At 33.9% G+C, this 21288-nt stretch overlaps 1 protein-coding gene across 6 annotated transcripts in view; it reads left to right on the top strand.

The window, feature by feature from the left end:
• LOC106660931 (serine protease 33-like) overlaps window positions 1–20746 on the top strand; it is a 33741-nt gene extending 12995 nt beyond the window's left edge. The window contains exons 1-7 of one of the 6 annotated variants that reach the window (XM_014383993.2): window positions 8428–8541; window positions 18520–18635; window positions 18809–18969; window positions 19383–19608; window positions 19720–19881; window positions 19944–20144; window positions 20198–20746. In XM_014383993.2, coding sequence (XP_014239479.1) covers window positions 8540–8541; window positions 18520–18635; window positions 18809–18969; window positions 19383–19608; window positions 19720–19881; window positions 19944–20144; window positions 20198–20331 — 1002 coding nt within the window. In that variant the 5' untranslated portion in view covers window positions 8428–8539 and the 3' untranslated portion in view covers window positions 20332–20746. Of the gene's footprint in view, window positions 1–8427; window positions 8542–9158; window positions 9458–9507; window positions 9533–16558; window positions 16776–18519; window positions 18636–18808; window positions 18970–19382; window positions 19609–19719; window positions 19882–19943; window positions 20145–20197 lie in introns of those variants that run through there. The other 5 variants (XM_014383997.2, XM_014383998.2, XM_014383999.2 and 2 more) reach the window with 5 other exon arrangements.
• Window positions 20747–21288: the final 542 nt, after the last annotated feature.

Raw genomic sequence — 21288 nt, forward strand, 5'->3', positions numbered from 1 at the left:
AGAAATATACACTCAAAGACAAAAACCGGACACTTGTATTTATTTGTTTATTTTCCATAATAACTAGGTATTAATGTGTGGTGATTAGTGACCGTTAGTCGATGATTATTCAGAAATCGTGAGACGCGGTCTGGTGTGATGTAGGTTTCAGAAAAACATTTTCTTTATCGTGCCAACGTTTCGATCTTTATTGAGATCATCTTCAGGGCCTGGGATTTACAAACATTGTTTAAATTTAACAAATACCTGTAGGATGTGGAAAAAAGTGAATTTATACAATGCAAAAAATATATTTTTTATATTCAATCAACGTATTTCTACTCACTCAAAGTGTTTATTTTCTGTGTAATTGTGCCATTCTTGCGTGTCGGGTTGAGAGTGCCAGTGAGATATTGCTGTTTTATGTTTATATACGTGGGATTTTGAAGGGGTGGGGATGAAGTCGGTATACCAAGACATTTTTGTATAAGGAGTCGGCTTCTTTGAGGTGAAAAGAGCCGACGAAGGGAAAAACCTGAAGATGATCTCAATAAAGATCGATACGTTGGCACGACAAAGAAAATGTTTTTCTGAAACCTAGGTATTGAGTTAAAAAGTGAAACACACTTTAACAACAAGAACACAAAATTAACAACTTGATGTTTCTCATTATAAAGTGTTAATAATCCTTTTACACTCTTTAGATTAAAAATAAAGAAAAATCTATTCAATTTCATCCTTTGCAAGAGGTAAAGCGTCGAGTGAGTCAATTAGTTTTTAAGTTGTTTTCTCTTTCTCCCCCATTTATCCGATTCTCGCTGGTGTTCCACAGGGGAGCGTTCTCGCTCCTTTACACAATTTACACGGCTGATCTACCCACTCACCCTAACAATTTCATTTTTACCTTTACCGATGACACATCAATACTCACATCCGATAAAGATCTCAGTTTCACGTAATTTACAAAACCACTTACACACACTGGAATCATGGCTCTGCCAATGGAGAATCAAGTTTAATGAAACAAAATCTAAATACATCTCTTTAGTCTTAAAAAAAAAAAAAAAAAAAAAAAAACCTCGTCAAAGTACTTACATGGAGTCCCGGAGTCCCCCCCATACGAAATTAAAAATAAAAATTTAAATGCAAGATTCAGGCTGCTAACACAACTACTTGACAAGTTTCCAAACTTACAGTAACAAACAAAAATACACTGGCCTGATAGTTCCTCTATGGACGTACGGACTTGAACTGTACGCAATCTCTGAACTTCGTTCAAATTGTGAACGACGTTCCAGTGAACCCGGCTTGAACCGTGACTGGTGCACCGGGGCCTAAGCGTTCCACTGCTAACAGACTACAAACCCTGCAATCTAAAATTTTTCGAACGGTAGTAATGCTCCCTTTTTAATGTCTCTAACGTACAATTCATACCGACTTAAAAATCATATCTGACCTTGCCTAATTTCGTTAAAAAAATTAATTCTAAATTACTCTATCGCTCAAACCCCTTAATCCGCGATTTTGTGCATAAGTACTATACAATGCTAGAAAATTTTAGATAAAAAAAATAATTTATACAATGCTAGAAAATTTTAGATCAAACAAAAGAATTTATACAATGCTAGAAAATTTTAGATTAAAAAATGAATTTATACAATCCTAGAAAATTTTAGATTAAAAAAATGAATTTATACAATGCTAGAAAATTTTAGATCAAACAAAAGAATTTATACAATGCCAAAAAATTTTAGATTCAAAAATGAATTTATACAATCCTAGAAAATTTTAGATTAAAAAAATGAATTTATACAATCCTAGAAAATTTTAGATTAAAAAACTGAATTTATACAATTCTAGAAAATTTTAGATTCAATCAAAGTATTTGTACTCACTCAAAGTGTTTGTTTTCCGTGTTGATATGTCATTCTTGTCTATCGTGTTGAGAGTGCCAGTGAGATTGATGTTTTATGTTTATACACGTTGGATTTTGAAGGATGGGGAGGGAAGTCGGGAATAGAAAGACATTTTTATATAAGGAGTCGGCTTCTTTGAGATGAAAGGTTAATTTTTTTAATCTAAAATTTTCTAGGATTGTATAAATTCTTTTGTTTGATCTAAACTTTTCTAGCATTGTATTAATTCATTTTTTTTAATCTAAAATTTTCGTATTCTAAAAAAAGTGTAATTCTTTTTTCACATCCTACATGTATTTGTAATATTTAAACAATGGTTATAAGTCCCAGGCCCTGAAGATGATCTCAATAACGATCGAAACGTTGGCACGATAAAGAAAATGTTGTTCTAAAACCTACGTCACACCAGACTGCATCTCACGATCTCCAAATAATCGTATGATTGGAAATTTTATATTATTTCCAAAGAGAAAGTTTTGAACAAAATCTGCGTTTTCATTTGTTAAGCTGAAACTAAATTATCTGTTCTGGAGAATTTTAATTGAATTGTATACTTTTTGTTATTTGCTAGTAGTGATAACTGTATTTATAGCGTTTTGGTGTACTATGTTATTATCGTGTTATATATGTAATTTAATTTAATTTAAACTTATTAAGCGACTTGAGTTACCCTAATATCAAATGTGAATGAATTTAAAATAATAGTGGAATCAGCAAGTTACACAGCATTTTTTCCCCTTTCCACGCGTACTTTCTTACTTTTCCTTATTTGTACGTTAAACATTTCTTTTTAAAAGAAAAGATACTCAAAAGAAAGAGTTCTTCAAGACTGCAAGAGACTCCGGAACGAAAGGAATTTTTACTAAGTTTGTAAGTCGAGTCAAAGTTGCTTCTAATAATGTACCATACAATTCGAAATGACCGATTGAAATAGTGAAAATTAAGCATTTTTTCGATCCGTTCAAACGCTTGTCTTAAATTGATAACGTTTCCTCGGAGAAAGTAAGTTGAGACATTTCGTCAGCTCCCGCTTTTCACAAAACATTGATTGACAGACCGTCATCTCAAGTTGTTGAGAATACGAGCCGAATTTGACGAGAACTCGTTGTGCTTTACTTTATTGTGCGCAGTGAAATCGAAAGAGATTACATAACACGTCATTACATAGTAAATTAACATTTTGACTGCCTAAGAGATGATAGTAGTTTTAAAATGTATAATAGCAGGGAGACAAATTATATTTTGCGATACAAATAACTTTTTATTTTCGGTAGGATAAAAATGAACTATTTAACATATCTAGAAAGTTTTTACTCATATTTACAGAAACAAAATCTAGTAAAATAATCAGTGAAATATAAAATTCGATCGGTAAATCACATTCAAGTGCAAAATTTTAAACGATCATTAAGGATATTTTCTCAAATTTTCCTTAGTTTTTGACATCAATGCTGTATGACATTTTACCATCAATCTGGAAAATATTATACTGTATAATCTACTTGATTAAACAAATTCACAAAAAAAAGGATAGTGAGAAAAAGTGAGACGTCGGGTATAAGAAGGAGAGAGAGAGAGAGAAGAGAAAGTGAGAATGTGAGATAGATGGTAAAGGTAATGAGAGGTATCAGCTCACAATTTCATTCCCTAGATTTTTTCTGTATGTTAGATTAAAGAGATAAATAGATAGATGAATATATATATANAGAGATGAGAAAGAACCAGATAGAAATCAGAATGAAAAGATAAAGGCAGAAACAGAGAAGAGCAACTAAGAGGGACAACGGAGAAATAGTCATGAACAAAACGTAAGGGACTCTATGAGAGTTCGAAGAAGAGAGGAAGAATGAAACAGCAAATAAACATAAAGAAAGATAAGGAAACAGAGATTAGTAAAGGACAGAAAGGAGAGAGAGAGGAAGGCGGAGTAAAGCAGAGAAAGGGTAGGTGAAGAAAAGAAAGAGTGAGGGAAGCGCCGAAAAGGGAGACAGATAGAGTGAAGCTGAGTTAGATAGTTATATAGGACTAGTTTAAAGATAAAAATAGTAGTCATAGTTGTCCGTATTAAGTATTTTAATTATTTATACTTCAATCTAAGTTCTTGGTGGAGATGAAAAAGCACGTGTCACGAGCCGAAGGTCGTGGGTTCGAATCCCGCTCGTGATAATTGCTTTTTCATCTCAACCAAGAACATTGATTAATATATATTTAGTTAAGATTAATGAAATGAATACAGTACCAAGTCCACCACTGAAGATGATGCAATGCCAAAAACACGTTTGAAAGATCGAAACAACGAGCTTTGACGGGCCACCATCCTGGAAGAGACAAAACTACAAGTTTCTCAGTTCGGAAAGAAATCTCAAAGCCATATTATGCTTATGCTTAATGCCATCTTTAGAATATACAATTTTCATTCCGATTTCAAGTCCTTAAGTAATTCTTAAGATATTTCGGTTTAAAGTGTTAAAACAACTATTCAGAAATCATGAGATGCGGTCTGGTGTGATGTAGGTTTCAGAAAAACATTTTCTTTATCGTGCCAACGTTTCGATCTTTATTGAGATCATCTTCAGGGCCTTGTGTTGTCTGCATTTCAGCAAAAAAGTTCTCTGGTTGATAGCCGATGCGAGTTTCTTCTCATTGTTGGCCATGTCCTTCAGAGAACGTTTAGCTGCGTGTCCACATGTAGTTGAAATTTTGTTCATAGAATCCCATGTTCTTCGTTCTTCTCGTGTAGAAATGTGTGGTGATTGGTGACCGTTAATCGATAATTATTCAGAAATCGTGAGATGCGGTCTGGTGTAATGTAGGTTTCAGAAAAAAATTTTCTTTATCGTGCCAACGTTTCGATCTTTATTGAGATCATCTTCAGGGCCTTGTGTTGTCTGCATTTCAACCAGAGAACTTTTTTGCTGAAATGCAGACAACACAAGGCCCTGAAGATGATCTCAATAAAGATCGAAACGTTGGCAAACCTCGCCATCAATAAGAACTCTCCAACAAGATTACGCTGTTATCCCTTAAGTAACTTAAACTTATAATCAAAACTAAATCTGGATCAAATAAACACTAATTAGTGAAAAACAAAAATAAAGTTAAATAAATTTACCGACAAAGAAAATGTTTTTCTGAAACCTACATCACACCAGACCGCATCTCACGATTTCTGAATAATTATCGATTAACGGTCACTAATCTCCACACATTTCTGTTAGAACAACGTTTTACTCCGGAATATTCTCGATCTCTGGATGGTCTGGGTGAACAAAAAATTCGTCTTTTCACCAATTTCAAAATCATCATCAAAGCAAAACAATCTTAAAAATACTGTTTTATTGTTGCCTATCATCCTGGTCTACCTTTCTTTGCTGATTTTTGTTGGTTCGGGCGCGTTTCGTCATTTCGCCACCTTCAATGTTTGGGTGATATTTGCGACAAAACATTTTACAAATAATCTTTATAATTATCTTTATTAACAATTTAACAAGTAAATTTTGTCACAAATGTCACCCAAATACTGAAGATTGCAAAATGCCGGCACGCGTCTGGACCGACAAAAATAAGCGAGGATAGGCAGATTAGGTTGATAGGTAAATACGAAACAATTGGTTGATATTCCCGCAGACCACAGGAGGAAATATCACAATCTTAAAGACGTCTACAAATTTTCATAATTAAATTTTTAAGAGATGATTTCATATTTCTTGAAGACCGACTCAGTCCCAACTTATTTACCAACTTATTACCAAAGACTGTAACACTATTGCCAAATATGTGTCAGTCCTTGGCAATGTTGGAACTGAGTCAGACATCAAAGGGGTTGGAAATCTATTAAAACTTAATTATGTTAATTTGTAGACGTCTTTAATATAACTTTTCCTGATGATGACCTAAAAATAGACCTATAAAAACTGATTTTGTTTTTTTCACCCTCATCTTACCAAGAGCTAGATTATTAATGAGTAAAAATTAGTTGATACATTTAATACTTTAACAGAAACGTAAAAATATACAATCTAGAATATTTATACAATCTAAGGCCTGACATTCGGGAGTTCACCTCTCCAGAAAAACTGCATACAATTTTTCGCATTTAGTAAAGATTTGATGTGTGTGGTCCAAGATATCCTCCGATCAATATTTAATACTAAAAATTTTACTTACAAACTTGCTGGAAAGTTATACAAACATAGTGAACATGATTTGGGAAATTGCAAATTTGCTCTAAAAACAACAATTAAGTATATACAAATAATAATAAAACAATAAAATGAAAGTAAGATTTTAAAAATAGAAGAGATAATCATTAATAAAATAAATCCTGTCAACAATAAATCAAATAAATAATTCCTATCATACAGGAGGGCTTAACCCCTTGGGTGTCGCGGACGAGGTTCAAACCACCGTACAATACAATTTTCACACCATTATCAATTAAAAATCAAAGGATATGCCGGGATTCGAACCCAGAACCGTTTGTCAACGTACAGTCGGTCTTCAAAGAGACTTGGAACCGTTTTATAAAAATTTAAAGATGTCAATTTTTAGATATTTTTAAAATTGTTTTATCTTGACGATGTTCTTAAATAGGTTTAAATCTTGGGAGATGAAAAATGATTTTTTTTATTTAGACCATACCTAGATCCAGATTAGTTGTAAATCTTAAGAAACAAAGTGGCTATTTAGGAACAAAAATCTACTGAAGAACATTGACTGTAAATTATTCAGAAATCGTGAGATGCGGTCTGGTGTGATGTAGGTTTCAGAAAAACTTTTTCTTTATCGTGCCAACGTTTCGATCTTTATTGAGATCATCTTCAGGGCTCAAAGTGTTTGTCTTCTGTGTAATTGTGCCATTCTGGCACTTTCAACACGGCACGCAAGAATGGCACAATTACACAGAAGACAAACACTTTGAGCCCTGAAGATGATCTCAATAAAGATCGAAACGTTGGCACGATAAAGAAAATGTTTTTTTGAAACCTACATCACACCAGACTGCGTCTCACGATTTCTGAATAATTATCGATTAACGGTCACTAATCACCACACATTGACTGTAAAGCGAAAACGTGCGGACTAACGGAAGGAAAAATAATATAGAACATTAAAATTAAAGTAAGACTTAAAAAATATAATAAATAAAAGTTTATTAAATAAATAAGCATTATTAAAATAAAGTAAATACAATTTTCATACCATTATCCATTAAAAATCATGGGATATGCCGCGATTCGAACCCAGGACTGTTTGGCAATGTTCAGTCCGTCTTCAAAGAGATTGAAACCATTTATAAAAATTTAAAGATGTCAATTTTTAAACATTTTTATAATTGTTTTGTCCTCACGATGACCTCAAATAAGACGAATTCTGGGTAGACGAAAAATTGAGTGTTTTTTCATCCAGACCATACCTAGATCCAGATTATTAGTAAATCTTAAGAAACAAAATGCACAATTTAGTTACACAAATCTACTGAAACGCTTGACTTCTTGAAAACACCTTTGACTGTAAAGCGGAAACGTGCGGACCAATGGAAGGAAAAATAATATAGAAGAATAAAATGAAAGTAAGACTTAAAAATATAATAAATAAGTATTATTAACATAAAGTAAATTAATTCCTGTCTTACAGGATGCCGCGGACGAGGGTCGAACCACCTTACATTTTCACACCATTATCAATTAAAAATTAAGGGATATGCCGGGATTCGAACCCAGAACCGTTTGGCAATGTTCAGTCGGTCTTCAAAGAGATGTGAAACCATTTATTAAAAATTTAATTATGTCAAAGTGTAGTCATTGTTGTTGTGCCATGTGGATGACCTTAAATAAATCAATAAAAATAAAATCTTGGGATATAAAAATTGATTTTTTTTATCCAGACCATACCTAGATCCAGGTTATTCGTAAATATTAATAAACAAAATACGCTATTTGGAAACAAAAATGTACTGATAGACCTTTGCCTGTAAAGCGGAAACGCACGGACCACCGGAAGGAAGAAGAAATTGCAGTAAAAAAATTCAGAAACATTGTAATAATTTTGAATTTTTAAATTCCGCTTTAGTTTTAGAATTTCAAATGTTTGAAACGTGTTCAGTTAAGCGGAGAAGATGAAAGTGAAAGATACGAAGGGGAATACGTTACCTTCCCCGGTCGCCTGTAACGGTCAGAGGCGGATGGCGAAAGGGGCCGTCCAAAAGATGAAAATTGGCATTAAACGGTTTAGAACCGAGGTCGATAAGGGAAGGAACGATCTTGAACCTGACTCGGTCGTAACTCGAGGAAAAGCCGATTTTCGAAGTGAGGCCTCGCCGACGGCCGGCCCCTTTTCCTCCGCCCCCGACTGGGAAAAGTGTGTCAAGAGCGGCAAGGACGTGCCTCCTGCAGAAGAATCGGCCCGATGTGACGAAACACACGCCCGGTGTTACATGAATCCGGTGGATTTCCATCCTGGGAAGGGAGGAGAGCCTGTTGCCCAATTGTTTGCTCCTTCTGTATATAAACCAACCACCTCGCCCCACCACCGCTAAACCTTTGCCTGCCTCCCCAAGTGCACGTTCAGGATACTTTCCACTTCGTTTTGAAGTCCTGCCGTCGACTCACGCCCACGTCCCTCGACAGGAAATAATCTAAAATATGTAAGTGAACGTTCTTGTCCGAAAAAACACAGTTTAATCAAGACTCATTAATTTTTCGACTAGCTACATCTAGCAAAAATATCAATTATTTTTTAATTATTTAAAGCAATAACTTATCATTAATGTACTAGCAATGAACTAGCCGAAATTACTTATGTTACAGATATATAATAAAATCTATAATCTGCATGCCGAAAGAACTACCATAACACATTATTTAAAAAATATTTTCATTGGATATTACAACTACACCCCACTAGTATAGGAAAGAAGCAAAAATAAGCAAGTGAAAAAAAAGAAGATTAGATTGGAGAAGCTACCCATAGACAGAACACAAATTATATAGAACTACATTGCACTGCATTCACTTTCACTATCTCTGTGCCTCTTTTAAGAGGAGCTGAGTGATTTGACAGGAAGAGCTTTTGAATGACTGGATTGAGAATGACTTTGTGTCACGAATTTTTCACGATGGATATTTAGAACTTTATGGCTGGTTTCATGGATCCAAAAGGATATTTAGGATTGTAGGATGGAATGTTTTGATTTGTAACGTATTAGAGAAGCCACATAGTTCTTGTAGATAAGGCCAAGATGTAAATAAAGTCATTTGTTTACCTTTTAGCCTTGAATGAGTCTAACGTCCCCATCAGCTCTAACGTGTTAAATCGCGTATATAAATCACAAATTAGTACCTTATTCTAGTAGATTCCTAAGTATCGAACCGGTTTGATATAACTGAAATTGATGGTAGGACATGTTGATCGGCGGAGAGTGAAAGTGATGTCTTCTTCATATTAAGTTTCGTTTCGTTCTGTACCCGTCAGTACGAATAACTTGTTACAGGTTATGAGAATTGACATAATTGGCTTAAGAGATTATTGCTGTGACATGTGGATATAGTGGTATATGCTTAGTAAGCTACTTTTTTAATTCAATTTGACTGAATAAAGAACGAGCGGTTTCTTTGCAACATGTAAATACCAACAAGGTTACTACTTTATAAAAAACAAAACATCGATAAACCAATATATAAGAATAGATCTTATCGCGTCTAATGCTTTTGGGAGATCGTTCTGTTCATTTAATTACCCGAGTATTATGATTGATCGATGGCAGATATTGAAGACGAAACGCTTAAGAGTGAATGAGTGGACCAGCAGGTGATAATAAACTATCGCATGGCTGACAATAGATCCAGATGAAGGATAAAAACTTTACAATGAAAATAATTTTTCTTAGGGGGAATAGTGGTTCAAAAATTGACATCAGATCAGATTTCCCTTTTCCATTTCACTTTTTTCTATGCGGGAATAATGAATAGATTGAGTCTGACGGGAACTTTTAAAACCGGAGGTAGTTTCAGTTATCATTTTGCATGAAATATCCTTCTGTTTTTAATATTTATAACTTATAACAATTGATAACAATGTTTTTCTTGTATGAAATAAACTGATAAATGTTTTTCTTTTATGGTAAAACAGCATTAGCAAAATCGAATTAGTGATAGCTTAATTCAACCACACTTTTTTAATTCATTAATTTTATTTATTCTTCTTTCTTCCTTTGTTTGCACTCTTGTTTGTATTTCGATGGATGGTTTAATTTTTTCTAACAACTTTTTCTAAAGGAATTTTCAAACGTACGACGTTTCGGCGTCCTATGCCATTTTCAAGTACATGATTTGTTTCTAAATATTATTTTTATAATTTATTGTTTTCGTAGAAAAAATTAAATTATTTAAAATTATTCAAAAGAAAAAATGTGTTACGACAGCTCAAATGGTTAGAGCAGGCGTATTAAGCCGAGGGTTGTAGGTTCGAATCTCGCTCGAACACTGGCTTTTCCATCTCAACCAAGACCTTAGATAAAAAGTATAATTAATTAAAACTAAATTGAAAAATAAACTATTTATTTGTTAATAGATGTGTGAATAACGCATTCAGCAAAGACACTTACTGAAAATCAATTGCTGAATGTCCAGGTCCCTATCTTAAAGAAAAAAAAATCTTAAAAAGTCCCAAATTTCATCAATCAAGTTATTTTCCAGGGGACAAATTTGCAAAATTTATTACCTAATAAAATGTTATTTAAAAAAAATATATTACTAGTTCTCTTCAAGTGATAGTAAAAGAGGCTGCAAGCTAATTCCTATCCGTGGTAAACATTTAAACACCAAAAGCAGTACTTTTACAATAAAATTATATATATAATTATTCAGAAATCGTGAGATGCGGTCCGGTGTGATGTATGTTTCAGAAAAACATTTTCTTTATCGTGCCAACGTTTCGATCATTATTGAGATCATCTTCAGGGCTCAAAGTGTTTGTCTCGAGTGCACTCTCGACACGACACAACTACACAGAAGACGAACACTTTGAGCCCTGAAGATGATCTCAATAAAGATCGAAACGTTGGCACGATAAAAGAAATGTTTTTCTGAAACCTGCATCACACCAGACCGCATCTCACGATTTTTGAATAATTATAGATTAACGGTCACTAATCACCACACATTATCTATAATCTGAAATTTAGACATTTAGAAATTTTGCATCCCAAAAACTACTTAATTAGCCAAATTTTGCAAACAGACAGTGGAAAATATATATTTTGTTTAAACATAAGAAGAAAAACTATAAGCTTACTCAAATGAGAATCAATTTGATTCCAATTTTCAAACGTGATAGTTTTAGGGTCCACGCCTACTTTCTGATCCTTCTCCAAATTCTTTCTGAGCCAAACTTACATTGGGTCTACCTAATTTCAGAAGAAAATTTTTTTTAATACATTAATACAAATGTGTGGTGTTTAGGGACCGTTATTTAATTCGGAGATCGCGAGACGCGGCATGGTGTGACGTAGGTTTTAGAAAAATATTTTCGTTTTCGTGCCAACGTTTCGATCTTTATTGAGACCATCTTCAGGGCCTGGGATTTATAAACATTGTTTAAATTGTACAATTACACGTAGGGTGTGGGAAAAAAATGAATTTATACAATGCTAGAAAATTTTATATTCAATCAAAGTATTTATTAAAAAATACAAATAAATATGATAAAAAAAATTCTTTAACAGGACTCGAAGCTCTGTGGTTTCTCAATAATTATGTACTGGATCACAAACAGTGTTACATATTTCATAATTTCCTGTTCATCACTGGTTATAGAGTTGGTAAAAGGTAAATGAATTTTGTTAAGGTATGATCCGCAAATACAATTCGATCGTTTTGTTTTCATAGTGGAGAGAAATTATTTACCGCCGATAAGCCGTATCGAGGACGTACTTCGTGAAATAAATTTTTGTACATTGAGTCTGCTTTTTTGTTGGTACCAATTTCGCCATTTTTGTAACCATTATTTGATGACCTCGCGTTTATAATCTGGTTCACATTGCATTCCAGTGTTTTTACATATTCCAGGGTTCTTTAAAAGGGGTAAATACTGATATAGATGACAGTAACTTATATTTTTTGGAAAGCTTAGGAGAGGAGCCATAAACACAACCACCCTTTCCATCCATCACAGGACCGTCTGTTAAATTATTAGCTCGTTAATAACGTTCACTACCGCCTTAAACAAGCACTGCCAAAACTAATTTTGATATTCTAATAATTGGACGAAGTTCCGCTGATTCAGCTGAAAGCACATTTATAGAAGTAACGAAGGGGGCAAACCTAGGATCTGCCTGATAAATTTATCTACTTTTTTAAAATTCAGATTGTTGTTTGCATATTCACGAATAATTTTGGCCTCAGTATGATATGGAAAAAAATCACAACCCCAACATTAAAGTGTTACAATCCTTAATGTTGGGACTCCGACGGTCTTCAAAGATTCTTGAAACAATCTATTAAAAACTTAATTTTCTCAATTTGTAGACATCTTTAATATTGTTTTACTCTGATGATGACCTTAAAATAGGTCGACAGGTTTGCAGATAACAACCAACAGTCATAAAGTCCTTGGGAATATTGGGACTTAGTCGGTCTTTAAAAAAAAAATTGAAACCATTAAAAACATAATTATAACAATTTGTTGACATCTTTAATATTGTTTTACTCCGGATGACCTTAATATTTGTAAATAGGTAGAAAGCTTTGCAGATAACGATCAATGGTGATACAGTTTTTGGCAATATTTGGCCTCCGACGGTCTTCAAAAAAATTTGAAACATTTTATTAAAAACGTAATTATTTCAATTTGTGGACATCTTTAAGACTGTTTGTTTTGCTGTGATGATGAACATAACCTAGGCCAGTTTGGCATATAGCAATCAATAATGCAACTGTTCTTGGCAATGTCGGGACTGAGTCGGCCTTCAAATAAATTTATTAAAAACTTAATTATGTCAATTTGCAGACATCTTCAAATTTTACTCTCATGATGACTTTAAAATAGGTCGAAAGCTAGGCATATAACAACTGAATTTGGTTTTATTTTTTTCATCCAGACCTTACCAAGATCTAGATTATTCATGAGTAAAAAGTATCGCTTCATCTAAAAATTTAACAGAACGTAGAATATTGGAACAAAATCTAAGAAGGATCTAATCGAGAATTTATAAAATAGTCACTCCATCGAGGGTTCACCTCCCCGGAAAAACTGCAGTTTACATAATACAATTTTTGGCATTGAGTAAAGATAGATTTGATGTGTGCTGTCCAAGACATTCTTCGATCAATAATTAATAATAAAAAGGATGAGAGGTCAAACTACCTTACATTAGAATTTTCACACTATTTTCACTTAAAAAGCTAAGGGATTTCCCGGGATTCGAACCCAGAACGCCTACCGTGTCAAATATAACTCGGCTACCGCGGTCCTCAATAAGCATTAATAATATTCTTAGATTTACCATTAGAAAAATGGTATATGACACTGTAAAACTAATACGATGTGTGAAAATAGGAAATTGTGTTGTCAACTATACAGAAATAATTAAGCTTTTTTTGAGGGGGAGTCTTGAAATACGGCACCAAACAACTTTTGATCATTTTTTTGTCAACAGAATCAAGAAGATATTCCAAAATATGTCTAAACTTGCAAATCTATCAAAATATTCAAAATCATATAACCAAGGGTAGAAAACATTTTATTTATTAAAAGGGACATTTGAATTAGACTGGGCAAAAATTAAATAAAAGCACAAACCGAACCAAATCGAAGGTGATTTATTTTGATCGGTTAACTAGGCTATTTATAATTGATCTGTCCATAATTGATGTAGTTTTTAGTTTAAATTGACATATACTGAAGTGTTTATATACTGTCAATAGATTGATTTGGATTAAGTTAAGATGGTAGGGCTCATCAGTTAAAACAATTTTTTTCTTGATGATGGTTGTTGGTCTGCGGGTAGGTGAACTCTGATGAGCCGGTATATCCTTCCTCACTGAAGGTGGCGCAATGCGTTTGAGTAAGTCAACAAACCCGCGAGTGAACACGGACCCAATGCCGGTTCAACAATAATTTCGTTTTATTTTACAAGTCACAATGTTTGTGATCTTCTTTAGGTGAAAGGTTTTACAAACTCATCACGGAGGGTCCATCCAAGAAAATGAGAAAAAAGGATTTTCATGGATTGACACTACGTGGTTAGTTTGTAAAGTTTTTGACTTGAAGAAGGCCCTGCGGCTGAAACATGTTGTAAATTGTAAAAACAAATGGACGAAATTTGATGATTTTTGAGTGATAAGACAGCTTAAATTGACATCGTCAATTGATACATTTCTCGCTAGCGTTTAGACAAATATTTTTCAAATTCGAACTGTATATTTTGCCTGAAATTGTACAATTCTTTAAGCATTATTTTAAATTGTGTTTTGACCGATCAATCAAGTCAGTTTTGGGTTATTAACCCTCTTCTATCTTATTTGTTTTTTAATTCTTTATTATTTGTTGCGTGCTGCATGTGTTTATCCTTCCTATCAAACCGTGTCTTGTTTTTCCAACGCTCCCGCATGCCATAGCCGATTCTTTCATTTGTCTATCAAAGTCATGAAACGGTTGACGGCAATTTCCATAAATAGTTCTTGGTCCGTGTATTCTCGCTGTGCGTATCGGTCTGACGGTTTTCCCCATTTCGCCATTATTCCGTGGTTATGTTTTGAATTCTCGCGATTGCAAATGGACACAAAATTATTTCTACAGATTCAACCACTGAACATGACGAAACGCTTCTGACCCAAAATACACCACGAGAATCGTCAGGCAAGTAATATGAGACAATCATACTTGCAGGAAAAAATACAAAATTTATTCCAGCGTAGATTTAACAAAATATAAATTAATTGTATATCTTTGATGGTGATGTTGAAAGGAAACAAGGAAATGAGGGTTTATGTCCTTCTGGCTTATTGTATTTCCTACAGCCTTACTTCAGTCTGTCAATGCGATCCTTCTCTCATCACAAGTTGTCTCCATTGAGCAGTTGCTTCACATTCGAAGATGATATGGGTTGCTTTGATTCATTGCATAATCTAAAGATGTAAACGTTATTGAATAAGATTATGTTGTGTAGATGTTTTCTCAGATGCGAGTGACCAGTAAATAGTCCAATAACTCCTTTGAAGAATCTTGGTTACAAAAGAAGTAAAAATAAATCACTATTTTAAATCATGGTATAACACGTTTTTAGTGATTTTTTTTTCGAGAAATATTTGGTTAAACATAATTCTTTAGACATTGTAAATAAATATAGAACCACTCAGGCATTTATGCACTCTACAGGGAGGGTCCTAACCAAGCAAAGATAATTTAAGGAATTATAGGAAATTTCATGCTGAACAAAAAAGTTCCTATAATAATATGTCCTCAAATGAAGCCTTCTATGAGGAAAACGCAAAAACTTTTAAAAATTGTGTTTTGTAGTTTTTTTTAAAGAATTATTCCCAAATGGCTCTGTCTCAAAATGAATATCGAAAAAGATCTATTTGAGCATTAAATTTTGAGTAAAATGAGACCACCTGCGCGTTTATATCTTAATCCGTTGCCAAGATATGATTTTTTTAAAAATACAATAACCACTTTTTTCGATAGAAAACAACCCACTTTTTTAAACGTTTTTTCAGTGTTAACACTTCGAAATAAACGTTGTAGGAAATTAAATTCTACGTAAAATGAGACAAACGCCAACTCATAGAAACATCGGTGCCACGATTTTTAATCAATTTTCAAAGTTTTGAATTTTTAGGAATTATATAAAAAAATCATATCTTGGCAATGGATTAAGTTATTATAATAACCGCATTTTTTCGAGAGAGAAAAAAACACTTTTTAATCTACTCTCAAGAGATTTCCTAAAAATTCAAAACTTTGAAAATTGATTAAAAATCGTGGCACCGATGTTTCTATGAGTTGGCGTTTGTCTCATTTTACGTAGAATTTAATTTCCTACAACGTTTATTTCGAAGTGTTAACACTGAATAAACGATTAAAAAGTGGTTTTTTTTGTCTCTCGAGAAAAGTGGTTATTATATTAAAAAAATCTTATCTTGGCAACGGATTAAGTTAAAAACGTGCGGTTGGTCCCAGTTTACTCAAAATTTAATGCTCGAATAGGTTTTTTTTTTCGATATGTAATTTGCGACAGAGCCATTTGGAAATAATTCTTCAAAAAAGCTACAAAACACAAGTTTTAGAAGTTTTTGCGTTCTTCTCATAGAAGGCTTCATTTGAGGACCTATCATTATAGGCACTTTTTGTTCAGCATAAAATTTCCTATAAATCCTCAAAGTATCTTTGTTCCGAAAAAAACTCGTATGTCCAAGCGTATCCAGTTTACGTAAGTCAGAAAGTTACTAGTTGTTAAAATGAAAAATTGAACTGGTAGTCGTTAGTCAGCGACAGTTTTTCACTAAAGATGTGAAACTGAAACAAGTGCGTACGAAAACAGTGAGACCAGTCGAAGATCAGTGCCGATCATACAACAAAACTTGACCTAAGGGTCAAATTTGATCCGATATGAGGGTAATCTAATAAATCTGCAAACCGCGGTAAATCCTTAATCTTTGGTGATTAAGGCTTTGTAGTACTGCGACGGCTGATGATTGTCGGACATGGTCTGATCCGCGACTAATGAGATAATCCAACAAGTGACTACTAATTGACCGGTCGCTCGAGACAACCGGACAAGATAGAAGTTGTTCCTATTAGTCGGGCCAGTTTCACCATTTCTCGAGAATCACTTTTCATTCATGTGACGTCGCTTTACTTATTGAAAATTCGTTAAAAGTAAGGAGTCAAGAGTTTTTCTGACTGTTAAGTATTTTTTCCCGTTTTTCGCTAAGGTGATTGTTGATCGTGTATAGCATTAATTAGTAGACATACTTTTGCTAATTATTACTGAATGATTTTTTTTTAAATACAGTCTAAGCTTTCTTCTTTGGTTACAAAATGAATATACTATTTACTATTAGGCTAAAGCATTTTTTTTCACGGTTAATTTAACTTTCTTTAGAAAATAGTCTTTAAGCTTATGTTTAGCGAAATTTGATTCATACTTGCACCGATCTTACTACCTACTCTATTTTGTCTCTATTTTTTCGAATATCATAGGACGATCTTTCACCGCTCATTCGTAAATGTGGCACCACGGACATTTTGCAACGAATTTGCCAACTTCACACTTCATCGGCCAACCGAATGCCCTGGTGGCAAAGCGTTTCCTCTTCGCCCTTGGACATTGCGGCGTTCGAAATGAATTTTTTTCGATTGGGCGGGGACACTTTTTGATTCAGATGTTCAAATTATGACCAAAATATAATTGTCCGGAAAATAATGCAGGGTTTTTTTAAATTTATTTTTTTATTTTTTTAAATTACCCCTATATGTAATAAATGGTTTATTTTTGCTGGATTTTTTTTTTGTTCGAATGTCAACACTTTTTAATCCTCTTCCAAACAAAATTTGTCTGTTTACCTCAGTAGCATTTTGTTACTTAAGAATAATTCAGTCTTTACTAAGATGTCAACGCGTGATTTTCGCATAATACCTCAGCATTGAAGACAAAAAAGGTCATGGAAGGATTTCTTCCCTAGATGATAATGTCCTGCGAGCTTTTGTCAAAGGAAATCCCAGTTCGAGAACTTGTAGAGAATCTTTCAGTTTGCAAAACTAAAACCATAAGGCAATTGGAAAGGTGAAAAAGCTCGAAAGTTTGGTTCCTCATTAAACGACCAACCAATCATCGTTATGAATTTTGCGTAACATTTCTTAGCCGAAACAAAAGGGAATCATTTCTGAATAGAATTGTTACTTTTGATGAAAAGTGGATTCTCTACGATAACAGCAGCCGTTCTGGACATTGGCTCGACAAAGGAGAAGAAGCACCACACTCAAGCCCCGAACTCATCACAAAAATGTGATGGTGACTGTTTGGTTGGCTTCACTTGGGCTTATTTACTATCACTTCTTGAATTCTGACGAAACAGTCAGATCTATTACTCTCAAATTGAAGCAATGCTCCACAAATTGGCATTACTGAAGCCATCTTCAATGAATCAATTGGAAAAGGCCGATTCTGTCACACGACAACCCTCAGTCCCATGTGTAACATGTAACAACCCGAAAACTGTTGTATCTTGGTTATGAGGTTCTGCCTCACCCTCCCAATTCTCCAGACCTCTCGCCTACCGACTACCATTTTTCAGACACCAAGACAGCATAAAAAATTTATTGATCAAAAGTCATTAGAAAATGGAGAATTTGTTAATAGTAAAGACTAAAAATTCTACTCAGAGAGTGTATAGAAGTTGCCATCACGTTGGGAGAAGTGCATTGAGAGTGATGGAGGGTATTTTAATTGATAAAAATGTTTAAAATCATTTATTTTATTATTTTTATTTTATAACCATAAACCTGAATTATTTTCCGGGCCTAGGTTTAATGTTATCACTTTTAGCTACTACTTCTGTAGCTTCTATGTTCACCTGCAAATGAAATAACTATATTTTTAGAATTTATTTTCGATTTTCAGGTGGTTTCAAGCAATGATACCTAGAGGGGTGAGGCATCAGCAGTTAGTCCTCACGATAACCATAGTTTGCTCTACACTCAGTTCTTCACTTCCGGACCGAAGCTGGTATTATACAAGTAAATGCTAACGGATCAATTCAACGTTCGTATCATAGTAAATAATGTACACCTTCATTACTTAAGTCTTCAAATTTGCTCTTAGAAGATTTTTTAAATTTTTTAAAAATATTTTTATTTAGTCTGTTCTGTTTTTGTTCGTTTCAAAATAGTAACATCGTTTTCAATTCCAGCCGGAGATTGGAAGAGTGGCGGTTTTCCTAAATTTCCCGTCTCGTCTTCAAACTGTGGTCAAAGGTCAGTTTCACACCAGCCGGTGAGAGGATCGAGCGGAGGGGCGAGTGCAAAAATAGTGGGCGGATCAAGTACTCCGTATGGAGCGTACCCGTGGCAGGTGAATTGACAAATATGACAAATATACCAAGCTCCCCAATGATATAATATGTAATTTTTGTAAACTTATATATTAATCTACAATATAAATGAAGAACATAGTTTATTGTAATATATTATGATATTTACAAATGTACTTTTTGATGGAAATTCTTGATAGTAAGAACATCCTAATGGATCTTTGAACTGCATTTGTTGGTCTTACATTTTAAAATTTACCAGCCCTTTATGCAGGTGCACCATTCTGTGCCAAGGGTTTGTGTGAAATATTTAGTCATTAGAAACACAACACATTGAATTTTAGCCTCATATTTATCAAACAGGAAATACAATTCTTTATCTGACCTATGCATTTGAAAAGAAATAAAGTGAAATATTACAATATTTGAACTTTACATATTGTTCACTTTCAAGGTTGAGATTCAGGCCTATAACACACAGAAAAGAGGATTTGACCATCACTGCGGAGGAGCAGTTGTAGGCGAGAGACTGGTTCTAACGGCAGCTCACTGCATTACAAATCTCGATCGCCCAGAATCTATGCGGCTTGTTGTTGGCAAACATGATTTGCGTGGAAAGGACAAACATGAAAGAGTCTATCGGCCAGAAAGGATTGTCATACACCCTGAATTTAGGCGAGGTGATAAACAAGATTAAATAAATTCCTCATATTATAATGAATACACATTAAAAAAATTTTTAGTAATCTTTTGTTATTTAATTTTTATCAATATAATCATTTTTTATTCAGATGGACCACACAGTAATGATATTGCTTTGATTAAAGTTAAAGCAACATCTGAAACAGGCATTGACTTCAATAAATTTGTCCAACCGATCTGTCTTCCTGAAAGTGACATCGGTCCTTCAGAAGGAGAATGGTGCACAGTGACTGGTTGGGGAGCGCAGAAACGTAACTATCCCAATGATTTTGTCAAAGTTTATCTAAGTTTTAATTTGTTTATTTGATTAAAGCTGGTGATTCGAAGAGCTTGTCAAGTACTCTCCGAGCAGCTTCTGTTCCTCTCTTGCCATTGTCCACTTGTAGACAGGCGGATGTTTATGGAGGCAGGCTCCAATCCATTCTGGATTCAATGCTGTGTGCAGGTCTACTAGAAGGAGGTGTCGATGCCTGCGAAGGAGACTCTGGAGGCCCGCTTGCTTGTCAGAAGCAAGGTGGTATTATTAAATAAACAAAAATAGCCCAGTTTAATTGCTTTTTTTTCTAGGGAGATTTGTGCTTGCTGGTGTAGTCTCCTGGGGTGATGGATGTGCTAAAAAGAACCGGCCTGGTGTGTACACACGGGTGGCAGCATTTAACTCTTGGATCAGATCAACAAGCGAGCGCCTTGGGCTGTCATAAATTTCACATAGACAAACTGATGATGTTACTTCAAATTTAGGTGAACTGAATGAATAGTTACTAAATCATATCAAATAATCATAAAATTTAGCTTAAAATTGTTGAATTTTTGGTAGGTTTTTATTATATTTGTACATTTAAATGTTATGTTGATTTTTATTGAAAGCTTTAATTTATTTAATACTAGTTTGATTCACTTATTTAGTACCATTAGAATACTTCTGAGTTAATAGCTTTTACAAAATGCTCTTACCATTCAAAAAAAGTTAAAATCAAGCATTTATTTTTTAAAATGTTTCCTCTAGTCATTAGCTGTAATAATCTTGTCCAAAAATTATGGCTGATTGAGAAAGTAGAATCAGCTGTAGTATTGTACATAACCTAAATCAAAAGTGTACATAATAAAGAATTTAAAAGAAAACAATTTATTTACATGCAACCATTTGTTTCCACTGAATCTTGACAAAATATTAATATTATTTAAAGCTAGTGTTATTAGAAATCATGTGTGATGATTATGATGATGATGGATACTAAGAAGTGGGTTTTATTCTCCAAGCACTACAGCCTTCCGGCTTATTGTAGTTTCCTAGTTCCTTAGTTCATGTAATCAATTCAATCCTTCATCCAAGACAAATTCAGAAGGACATCAGTCACAGTAATACGGTACACAGATGACTCCAAAATATGAAGGAACCAGATAAGGCGTTTTTTGGACAATTCGAAAACATAAACAAAGAAACTCATTAGGGAAGTCAGTGTTCAGTCTTTTAAGTTGAAATACAATTTTGGGTAACGGAAAAGCAGACAAACTGGCCAGATGAGGATCTGCAATACCAAACAAAGGCCCTTAATCTTTTCTTGGAATAACTAAAACAAACACAAATCACAGGATGGATCCAAAAAATACAAAAGGAGAAGTGGATAAATGCTAGAGTTGCTAGTCAGAGTAAGCTT

Source organism: Cimex lectularius, unplaced genomic scaffold, assembly GCF_000648675.2.
Source record: "Cimex lectularius strain Harlan isolate CLEC.00 unplaced genomic scaffold, Clec_2.1 scaffold24, whole genome shotgun sequence".
Taxonomy (NCBI): Eukaryota; Metazoa; Arthropoda; class Insecta; order Hemiptera; family Cimicidae; genus Cimex; species Cimex lectularius.